At 37.2% G+C, this 12,070-nt stretch overlaps 1 protein-coding gene and 1 pseudogene across 1 annotated transcript; both read left to right on the forward strand.

The window, feature by feature from the left end:
* The first annotated feature begins 2,013 nt into the window (after positions 1 to 2,013).
* On the forward strand, positions 2,014 to 4,739 carry LOC133867024 (G-type lectin S-receptor-like serine/threonine-protein kinase LECRK1). Its single transcript, XM_062303695.1, has one exon. It carries the CDS (start codon positions 2,194 to 2,196, stop codon positions 4,546 to 4,548), a length of 2,355 nt encoding a protein of 784 aa, XP_062159679.1. The 5' UTR covers positions 2,014 to 2,193; the 3' UTR covers positions 4,549 to 4,739.
* Positions 4,740 to 6,233: 1,494 nt separating this feature from the next.
* LOC133866068 (G-type lectin S-receptor-like serine/threonine-protein kinase LECRK2) lies at positions 6,234 to 10,682 on the forward strand (annotated as a pseudogene).
* The last annotated feature ends 1,388 nt before the right edge of the window (positions 10,683 to 12,070 follow it).

The following is a 12,070-nucleotide window of genomic DNA, read 5'->3' on the forward strand; positions in this document are numbered from 1 at the left end:
ATTAACATGATCTAATAATCCGTATGTAATTATTATTAAATATTTAATATAATACTCATAACATATAATAAAGTGATTACATATGTTATATTTACATGTCATATGGTAGTATGGTACAATGTTATTATATGATCATATAGTCTTATAAATTATAATCCTATTATATTACATGAATAATTTGATTAAGTATTTGGATTGTCATTATATCATATGACTAACAATTAATTATTGATATTATTCACTTTTACTATTTATATACATATGACCAATTAATATATATTGATTAATAACTATTGTTATTTGTTACTTAATCTATGCTTACATAATACACATAGTATATTATTCATTAATATAAATATAAATATATATATATATATATATATATATATATATATATATATATATATATATATATATATATATATATATATATATATATATATATATATATATATATATATATATATATATATATATTAACGAGTCGAGCCTTAATAAATGAGTCGATTCTTATACGAGCGAGTTCACGAGTTTTAGTCGAGTTGAACAGAGTTTATACAAGTTTGCATCATTTAATAATCGAGTTTGATTTTCGTGTTCACGAGTAGCTCATTTAATAATCGAGTCGAGCACGAGTCGAGTTTATTCGAGTCGATCTCGAGTAAGCTCACGAGTAGCTCAGCTCGTTTACACCCTTATATATACAAAAAAAAATTCTATTCATAAAAAATTAATCAATGATAAAAAATTCTCCGTTGCCACCAATCCACGGACCCAAATTCAGATTAGATGCACGGCTGTAGCACTCAATCGTAGCCACCACCTCATAATTAACAACAAAAAAACTCTAGCATGACAACCTTTAGAGTGTTTCCATCCAATTATATATGTCTTAATCTAAAATAATTAATTAAAACTAATTTTATCTAGTTTAGTTAATGAATTTAAAAGGCATCCTTTATTCAATTATTTAAATTTTCTTCTATTTTATTTAACTAAGCATTTTTATAATTAAATATTCTTTTAATTGTAAAAGAAGACAAAAGGTGAAAGAAAAAAGTGAAAGAAAAAAAATAAAATAATTTTAGATATGTGAATAGTGCAACTCCACATGTAGAGTTGCACTTTTCACAAATGGATGAGAAATCTATTCTAACTTTTATTTAGATAATCCAATAAAGTGGATTTTTGAGATTTTTGTTATATATTCTAGCCTAAAGGTGAAAATAGATAATCGGATGAGAATGCTCTTATTACAGATTAGTCCTTAATTATTATTATTATTATTATTTTGGTTTTTGGTTGTAAAATTGAATTGTATTGAATTGAAGACCATATATAATTAATCTAACGTGTCTCTGTCTCTCTTGTCACTATTATAAAACCTAGTCCTTGATGAATTATTATATGGAGACAGGGGGAAAGGAAAAACGGACAAGGGTATGCCAAAAAAAAAAAATCACTCAATGCAATCAAATTCCATAATTCAAAGTGAAAGTTCACGCTTCTTCAATTTTATATATGTTATACAAGAATTCAACAAACTGGAAATTTCATTATGTTAATACTAAAATAAAAGATATTTCAAGATATTTTTCTTTATGTGTATAAACTATATATATAATGAATAAAAAGGAAATCCTTGTGCCACGTGTCAACCTATGATTGGCTTAGAGGGATATCCTATCTCTATCCTTATCTTTTGTACCTAACCTCACGAGTCATGACACACTAATGGTTCATAGTATTGAACTTTTGAAATTAGAATTTAATTTTTATTTGGTGAATTTGAAATTTTACTTTTTTTAAAAAAAAAAAAAATTGAATAAAACATTATTTGTTTAGAAAAAATTGAATAAAATATGATTTATTTTTAAAAAAATTAAAAAATATATAATTTGTTTTTAAAAAAAGCAAAATCAAAATCATATTATTTTTTAGAATTATGTTATCGAACACACCATAAAACCGAGTGAATATGGTGAAGTTGCAGAAAAGTCATCTAAAAGCCAGTTCACTGTCCCGTCACCCACGCAATTCACCATTCCGCATTCTTCGCAACTATTGATTACTTCTACTTCTTCTCGCCTCTACTTCTTTTATACCAAGCGTTTGTTTTTCAAATGATAAAATATCAATCAAAAGCAGCGGTTTGGTTGCAGTAATATTGATACCACCGAGGTTCCAACAACTATGTCGATCATTGCTTCTACTATTCTTTTTCTTTCTGCGCTTTCAATAGCAACTGCTCAACCAAAAAGCCTCAACTTGACTCGAGGCTCTTCTCTCTCTCCCAGTGGCAACTCATCATCATTACTCTCGCAATCCGGCCTTTTCGCCTTTGGGTTCTTTCCTTTTGGTGATGGTTATTCAATAAGCATATGGTTTGAAGGAACTCCACAGAAAACTGTCGTCTGGACAGCCAACCGGAATGACCCTCCACTCTCCCGCAATGCCAACATTGTTTTTAAGAGCGATGGTAGGCTCATCTTGCAAGAGTTGGGAGGCCAAGAAAAATCCATTGCCAATACCACACAGCCTGCTGTGTTGGCTTCCATGCTCGATTCTGGCAACTTTGTTCTCTTTGCTTTGAATTCAACAATTATATGGCAAAGTTTTGATCACCCAACGGACACCCTTTTGCCTAGCCAACTCCTGCGAGCTAGGAGTCAGCTCGTTTCTAGCAACTCTGAAACCAATCACTCAGAGGGAATCTTCCGGATCAAGATGCAGAATGATGGGAACATTGTTCTGTATCAGTATGCAGTAGGTATTCCTATGCCTGATGCTCAAGAATATGCTTATTGGTCGGCAGTTACAAATTTTGTTGGGGCTAATGCAACGCTGACGCTGGATGAAAATGGCCGCCTATACATGCTCAATAGTACTGGTGTCAATGTAAAGAACATTACCAATGAAAAGATTCCCTCTGACGGGAAGAAGTACCGTGCAACAATTGACGCAGATGGGATTTTCCGGCTGTATTCTCATGACTTGAATGGGAATGGCAATTGGTCGATCGAGTGGCTTGAGCCAGGAGATGCATGCGCTCCTAAAGGCATATGTGGCATTAATGAGTACTGTTACCTCGAAAATCAACAAGCTGTTTGCACTTGTCCTGCAGGGTTTGTTTTCATCAACCAGGAGCAAATGAATTTGGGTTGCAACAGAAACTTCACTGCAGAAAGTTGTTCGTCCAAGAATGAAGATACCAAGTACGATATTCAAGAATACCAAAATAGTGTATTGGATGATAGCGCATACGCCTATTTGTTCTCTGCGACGAAAGAAGAATGCAAACAGGCCTGTTTAGAGGATTGCGACTGCGAAGCTGCTTTCTTTGAAAAACAAGAATGCAGAAAACTAAAGCTTCCATTGACATTTTGGAGGACTAATCTACAAGTGGGTGGCTATTCAACTGCTGCATTTGTCAAATTTGGCAGCGGTATCGACGGTATGGTCTCAAAAGATATAGAAAGTAAGAAAATATTGCGAATGGATATCTTAATCATTGGTGTTGCATGTCTAGCTTTCGCATTGATTCTCCTAGCATTTTTCGCTATTCTTATATGTAGACTTAGAATATGGACATACAAAAGGTGCCTCTCTCATGAAACCGCAACCGAAGGAATATTGATGGAGGATGTGTCTTTGCGAGCATTTACTTATAGTGAACTCGAAGTTGCAACAAATGGCTTCGTCGAACAATTGGGTAGAGGTTCTTTTGGGACTGTCTTTAAGGGAACCCTGTCAAACGGGCAGAGGACCATTGCTGTCAAGAAACTGGAGAAAGTAATGGCTGAAGGAGAAGAAGAATTCAAAAATGAGATGAGGTCCATTGGACGAACCCACCATAAAAACCTTGTCCGGTTGCTCGGTTATTGCCACGATGGTTCCAATCGGCTTTTGGTGTACGAGTACATGAGCAATGGAACACTCACGGACTACCTCTTCAAATCCCAAGTAAAGCCGAATTGGGAGGAAAGAATTAAAATCGCTTTGAATATAGCTAGAGGGATCCTATATTTACACGAGGAATGTGAGACCCAAATCATCCACTGTGACATAAATCCCAACAATATACTGATAGACGAGAGTGGATGTGCCAAAATTTCGGACTTTGGATTGGCAAAGCTATTGATGCCCGACCATTCTAAGACGCACACTGGGATAAGAGGAACAAGAGGGTATGTTGCCCCAGAATGGCTCAAGAATTTGCCCATCACTGTGAAAGCGGATGTGTATAGCTTCGGTGTCGTATTCTTGGTAACTATATGTTGCCGGAGGAGCATTGATATCAATGCTCCTCAGGATGAAGTTGTTCTTGTAGACTGGGTCTACGATTGTTTCAAGTCCAATGGATTATGTAAGCTGGTTCCCGAAGAAGTTAACGCTGAAAGCTTGGAAAGGATGGTGAGGATCGGGCTTTGGTGCATTGAAGAAGAGCCAGCAGCCCGTCCATCAATAAAGAAGGTGATTCATATGTTGGAAGGCGCCGTAGAAATACCCATTCCACCGTGCGCTCGTTCTTCAGTTGAGAATAATTAGTTCTTCCAGCAACGCCATCTTGTCATGTCCACTTTTTTCCCAATCCAGTTTAATTTGTAATTGAATTTAAATAAGTTATCAAGCTAATCTCATTCTTTTCCTTCTACTGTCGTTAATTCCCTTTTTCTTTTCCTGTTAAGCTCTCCCTTACCACTTGTAGTACTTTTCTCTTGGAAATACATTCCCAATCCCCTTGCAGGGTTATATCATTCCATTACAGAACTTCTATTTAGGTGCTAACACCATTTATATCTTTATTAAAGTGTCCAGCGCACCCACACATGTATAGCGGTAGTCAGTAGAAAAAATAAAGGGCTAAGATTTAACTTGGCCTTTATAACTCGAACTGTGTCGTTTCATTTTTAACAAACGTGATTGTCTTTTTCACCCCAATGAAAAAGTAAAAAAATAAAAAATAAAAAATAAAAAAAATAAAGGTTTTGACTCATGAGGGTGGTTGAACCATCTCTAGGCTAAATGGGAGTGGCTCAAGCCAAATGAAAGTGGTTTCGGCTACCATCATTTTGGCCCTTGGGGGTGGTTGGGCCATGGGTATGATCCGGCAATCCCCAAAATTGGCCTTGGGGGTGGCCCTTGGCCAAAATGGGGATGGCCGGCCACTCCATGTGGCCCAATTTTTTTTATATATATATATTTTTTAAAAAAAGGCTTCAAATTAAAAAAATTGAAAAAAAATTTGTAGCTACATGTTGCAATTTCAATTGTGCCACGTGTTGCTGACGTGGAAATCTGTCAGTTTTGGATGGAAAAATTGAAGGAGATATCATTTTCAACTTTTCGCATAGCACAGGTACCACGTATGAAAAAAAAAATAAAAACTAATGAAGCAAAAAAATAAAGTTTTTAAACCACAGGAGTGTGTAAGGTATTTAACCCTTTATAGTATTACTCCTAAGTTTTATGGACTCTTTATAATTTTTTTTGGTATCATCAAGTCATTTATTGTCGATTTTTTTGGCTCTCGTATCGATTGACTTCATCTAAATGATCAGGATTCTCTACAATTACTAATTTTTATTTGGTCAAGTGAGTCTTATAAGTAATCTCTCACAATTACCTGTTCGAATTCTCTTAAATTTAAACAAATAATTATAGAAAATTCTAACCTTATCTAGATATACGAAGGTATGATGATACGTGACTTTGCAATATATATATTAATAACAACTTCGGTTTTGAAAACAGCTTTTTCACATGTATTGAGAATTTGAATCTTTTTTTGCAAATCGCGCGTTGATTGTTTATGAACGCGCGGTTGAATAATCAACCCAGTAATTTGCTCTCTAAATTTTCAAAATTTAGTGCAAACGGGCCTAGATCTTCGATCTTAAATTCAATCATTCAATCAAAATGATTTGTCCAATACTTGACTGGCCGGTAAAGATCAAAACTACTCATGTCGTGTAGACTGGGGTCAACATTTTCTTTTTGAAAATTTATATAATTTATTTCTTCAAAGACTTTTAGAATCAAAAGAATAGAAGCAAGAATATTGACTGGCTCTTTCAACTGAAATCTTCTTCCCGTCACTTCCTCCTTGGATTGAGGACTTCAAAAACTGCAACGTGTCTCATCTCTTATAGCTGCTAGTTTCTTTGTTTGCTGCTATAGAAGTAGGAGTTTAGCTTATATGGTCTTCTCTGTCTGCAGCTAAGCTGCTTGAATAAATAAAATCTTAATTCATCAAGAAAAAGAAAAGTAATGAAAATGGTTGCAATATTTATTTTTCTCTTTCTAATTTCTCAATTCCCTCCTGGAATTGCGCAACAAAGAGAGTCCATCGTTAGCCTGGACTCTTCCCTTTCTCCAAACAACAAGTCATACTGGTTATCAAGTTCTGGCCAGTTTGCTTTCGGCTTCTACCAGAAAGATAATGGCTTCGCCATAGGCATCTGGTTTGAAAAAATTCAGCAGAAAACAATCATATGGACCGCAAACCGAGACGACCCACCACTTCCCAAAGATGTCGAATTGCTTCTCACTAATAATGGCAGGCTTGTCTTGCGGTCAAAGGATGGCCAACTGACTTCATTATTAAATGCTTCACTGCCCGCTTCCTCAGCTTCCATGCACAATACTGGAAACTTTGTCCTACACAGTTCTGATTTAAGGATCATATGGCAGAGTTTTGATGTTCCAACAGACACCATTTTACCCGGTCAGCGTCTCCCCCCAGGGAAGCAGCTTGTCTCCAGCATCTCTGGGACAAATCATGCGAGTGGAAATTTTCAACTGCTTATGCAGAATGATGGGAACCTGGTGCAATATCTGGTAAACGGTCCAGGGGAACAATATTATAGTTACTGGGATTCAGAAACATTCACCGCCGGTGACAATGTGACTCTAAATCTTGATGGTAATGGATGGCTTTACCTGCTCAATGCTACTGGCTTCAGTATAAAAAATTTTACTGCCCAAAGGAACTCTTCTTATATTGCTTTCTATCGTTTCACTATTGATTTTGATGGCTTATTGCGATTATATTCTCATAGCTTGAATCAAAGTGATGATTGGATAACCGAGTGGGCATCGTCTACCAATAGATGTGATCCTCTAGGCGTCTGTGGCCCAAATTCTTATTGTACTCTCCTGGATCAGGAACCTATTTGTGAATGTTCTCCTGGTTTTGATTTCGTTGACCAGAAGCAGAAGAATTTGGGCTGCAAGAGAAATTTCGTCACAGAGGGTTGCATGAGCAAGAACGGAGAATTTAACCTTCAGGAATTGGAAGCTGTTGCATGGGAAGACAATCCATATTCTACTTTTCCATCTACGAAAGCCGGTTGTAGAGAGGACTGCTTGAGATTGCAACTGTGAAGCTGCAGTGTTTAAAGACCAGCAGTGCAGTAAACAAAAACTTCCACTAAGATTTGGGAGAATACGACCAAAGGACTCATGGACAACTATAATCAAGGTGGGCAATGGGAGTTCTGAGACAAGAAAGGTAAGTAGGGGAAAGGATTTCTTGTTAGAGGATAAATCAGTAGCTCACCTCTCCTCCAGCATGAAACTCAGCAAGCAAGAGACTTCCACATTTCCTGCTGACCAGTCCCCTTACAGCACCAGCTACACTACAGGCTAAGCTCGCAATCTCTCCTGGATTCCTGCTGAATCTTGTGCTCCATGTTTTCCGGATGCTCTCTCTATGCCTCAAACTCAGCACTCACCTTTTTTTCCTCTTTTGTATTTTATTATGTTTTCTATGTTTTCTTAGGATGTAAACCTTGTATTGATATCTCTTAAAACTCATGTACATGTTACTCTATAAATAAAAGACAATTCTCTGGTTTTGGTAAGTTAACCAAACCAGTTCTTCCATCAATTCTTTCATGGTATCAGAGCAACTTTGGCTAACGCCCTGATCTTGTGTTCTTCTTCCTTTGGCTGCAGCACAGCCCATGTGAGCATGGCTCACACGGGCAGTGCCTTGAGAAAGCTCTACAAGAGCTTTTCTTACTCTGCTCTCTTTCAGAACCTTTATCAAACACCTTAGCCACAGACTCCAACACACGACCTGCATCCCCTTCTCCCAGATTTGTCCTCCTCTGTTAGATTCTCACCGCACCTCATCAAGTACTCACAATCCACCTCTTCCAGACAGATCCACCATTTCCCTCAACAAATCCCACAACAACCCAATACCCATACGGCCATACAAAACTGTCCTTTCCCTTATCTCATTTTTCTCTTCAGCCCTTTTATCAAACACGTCTAACCCATCACCTGGTTCGGCCTCTCTACTCCCACGTGCTCCTCCTTCACCTCTATTTCACCTCAAAAACAGAGCTTCATCTCAGGATCTTTCCCCAAATAACCTCTCTTTCACCTTCTCTGCCCTCTCTTGAGCCACTTTCTCCAAAATTCTCCCAAAATCTCTCCTCTTCCACTCAAAAAAAAAAAATGCTTACTGGCAGAATCCCTGGCGCACTTTTTCAGCCTCTTCGTCGCCGTCTCCGTCGGTGCCAAAAACTCCGGCAGCCATGTCAACTCAGAGTGTTGCGCTTTCTCTTCTCCTTCTCTTTATTCTTTCATGGTATAAAGTACTCTTTATCTCTTTATTTTTCACATTGGTCTACCGTCTGTATCCTTGAAGATGCAGACTTTTTATTTGCTTTGTTTTGATCTACGTGTCTAGAAGATGCTAGACTTTTCTTCATTTTTGTTTTGGTCCAGAAGCATCAGAAGATGCTAGAAGTTTATCAAAAAAAAATAAAAAATAAAAAATCAAGAAATTACTTGAGGTATCTAGTTGGCTATTGTTGGCCCAAATTTCTTGCTTGAGGTAATGTTGAAAAACCTAAGCAAATGTCCAGGCCTTTCCTTTCTATTTCTGGCTTTGTGGTACTGTTCAAAAACTCAAGCCTATTTTAATTTTTTTTTTTTTGGCTCATAGTTGGCTCAATCTTTGGCCTTGTGGTACGGTTAATATGCTCGGGCCTTTCTTTTAGCCCTTAAGTGGCTCTTTTTTTGGCCTATAGTTGGCCCTAGGTTTGGCTTTTGAGGCACAGTTTAAAGACCCAAGCCAATCCCAAAAAAAAAAAAAAAAAAAAAATTGATGATGAGAATAAAAGTCAAACTGATGGAAGTTCCTCCCATCAGTTTGCGGGGGGTGTTAGAGGATAAATCAGTAGCTCACCTCTCCTCCAGCATGAAACTCAGCAAGCAAGAGACTTCCACATTTCCTGCTGACCAGTCCCCTTACAGCACCAGCTACACTACAGGCTAAGCTCGCAATCTCTCCTGGATTCCTGCTGAATCTTGTGCTCCATGTTTTCCGGATGCTCTCTCTATGCCTCAAACTCAGCACTCACCTTTTTTTCCTCTTTTGTATTTTATTATGTTTTCTATGTTTTCTTAGGATGTAAACCTTGTATTGATATCTCTTAAAACTCATGTACATGTTACTCTATAAATAAAAGACAATTCTCTGGTTTTGGTAAGTTAACCAAACCAGTTCTTCCATCAATTCTTTCATTTCTTAATTGGCAGTTTTGCAGTCTTAGCTTTTGCATTTATTGTCCTAGCAATTAGTGGTATTCTTATTTTCAAATCTTATCGTGTTTGGAAATATAAAAAGATTACAAATCATGGGAATGATGGGTTAATTGAAGATGTCACTCTACGATCATATACATATGATGAGCTTGAAAAGGCAACAAACGGTTTCACGGATGAAGTGGGTAAAGGAGCTTTTGGGACAGTTTTTAAAGGAGTCCTATCAAATTGTGGGGGGGTAGTGGCTATCAAGAGACTAGAGACAGTGGTGGCTGAAGGCGAGAGAGAATTTCGAAATGAGATGAAATCGATTGGGAGAACTCATCACAAAAATCTGGTGAAGTTGTTTGGATACTGCCATGATGGAACTCATCGGCTCTTGGTCTATGAGTACATGAGCAATGGTTCACTAGCAGATTTCCTCTTCAAATCTGAAAGAAAGCCAAACTGGGAGGAAAAAACTGGAATAGCTTTGAATGTAGCTCGAGGCATCCTCTATTTGCATGAGGAGTGTGAGACCCAGATCATCCACTGCGACATCAAGCCTGAAAATATACTAATGGATGAGCATAAATGTACAAAAATTGCTGATTTTGGTTTGGCCAAGCTGCTGATGCCTAACCAAACCAGAACATTCACTGGGATCAGAGGAACACGGGGGTATGTTGCACCAGAGTGGCACAGAAACTTGCCCGTAACAGTGAAAGCAGATGTCTACAGTTTTGGGATCCTGTTGTTGGAGATCATATGTGGCAGAAGGAATGTGGACATGGATTGTCCAGAGGATGAAGTAGTTCTTGCAAATTGGGTCTATGATTGCTTTGCGGCTGGTGAGCTTGATAAGCTGGTGAAGGATGAAGAGGTGGACAAGAATAAGCTCCAGAGAATGGTTAGGGTTGGAATTTGGTGCATCCAGGACGAGCCATCTTTTCGCCCTTCAATGAAGAAGGTGGTACTGATGTTGGAAGGGACAGTGGAGATACCAGCCCCTCCTAGTCCTACCTCAATTATAAGTTCCATATGAATTTAATTGAGCCTTGCACCTATGAAATTGGACGACTTCCATTTCAAATGAAGTAAAGAGGATCGATTTTAAGATTTATAGTTAGTGTATTTAATAGTGTATATAATTTTATATTATTTAAAGTTTTTAAAAGACATGTTAATACTGACTTCATATACCTAGTTAAATATATCTATTTTAAATTTTGACAATGAAATGCATACTATCCATATTGAGTAATGTTACGTACTCATTTTCTATTCCTTTCATGCCATTAGGTTGATGTATCAATGCCTTTTCGGCTATTTGGACTAATATTTATCAAAAACAATGAAGAAATTCAGTAAGTAATAGACATTGCCATATCAGTCTAAATGCGAATAATATAAAAATGAAATGAGAGATGAGTATTTATAATTATTCAAAATTCTTGTCAGATACCCAAAATCACTATGATTAGTAATTATTTTAACCGATTAATAGACTAGTAAAAAATAGTTTTCTAAGAAGATTCTTATGCTTTCTTTGGTCAATGCCCTCCAAATAGCCCAAAAGGTTAAAATGATTAGTAATGAATAGAATTTGATGTTGCTATTAGAGATAATTTCTTTATTGGTGCAATTGTAGGTTATAATTCCAAAGGATCCATTATGTTTACTAGCATCGTAGTCTTTCCCTTGCAATCCGACCTTAGGAGTAGGGGTGTGCATGGGGCGGGGTGGGGCAAGTTTCCGCCTTTTTTGGCCCCGCCCCGCACCTTTGCGGGTTGAAAATTTTCAACCTGCAAACCGCACTTGATAAAGACTAACCGTGCGGGGCGTATCACTGCAGGGCGGGTTCGCGCGGGGTGGGGCGGGTATTTTGAGTGGCATTTACGTAATTTTGATTTTATTTTGTAAAAAAATAAAAATTCAAAAAAATATTGGTTTTATAAATAAAAAATTATATTCATATTTCCATTCAAGAACATTTTCTATGGAATTAGTCTTTTAAACTAAAAGCCCTATTAATTATAAGATAAAATTATAAGAAACATGATTTCTATTTTCTCCCATCAACAAAGCATAATTGAATAAATGTAAAGAATAAAAAGTTATAATATTTCACTATTCCGTTTAATCAATTTTCTTGTCTTTTTTAGAAGTAATGAAAAGATTATTTCAAATAACAATACAATAAAAATGTGTACACTTTAACATCCCATGAAATTGAACCATAAAAATTGTATTTCTCACACAATGAAATGAGCTAGTGGACCCCTTTTTTATTTCTTTATTTCTTTTTTTCTCTTTTGTGCGGTACGGGGCGGGGCGGGGTGGGGACTCGCATTTTTTAAAAGGCTAAACCCGCAACCCGTCCCGCCCCACATAAATTTCTCAAATTAAGACCCTAACCCGCAAAAAAACTTGAAAACCCGGTCCTCTGCGGGGCGGGGTAGGGCGGGTGCTGCGGGGCGGGACGGGGATTGCGGGTTTTGCACACCCCTACTTAGGAGAAGCTTCA

The sequence above is a fragment of the Alnus glutinosa genome, chromosome 4 (genome assembly GCF_958979055.1).
Source record: "Alnus glutinosa chromosome 4, dhAlnGlut1.1, whole genome shotgun sequence".
NCBI classification, from domain to species: domain Eukaryota; kingdom Viridiplantae; phylum Streptophyta; class Magnoliopsida; order Fagales; family Betulaceae; genus Alnus; species Alnus glutinosa.

What these genes read in the sequence shown, in the direction of transcription:
- LOC133867024 (XM_062303695.1), top strand. Translation starts at nt 2,194, where the DNA reads ATGTCGATCATTGCTTCTACTATTCTTTTTCTTTCTGCGCTTTCAATA.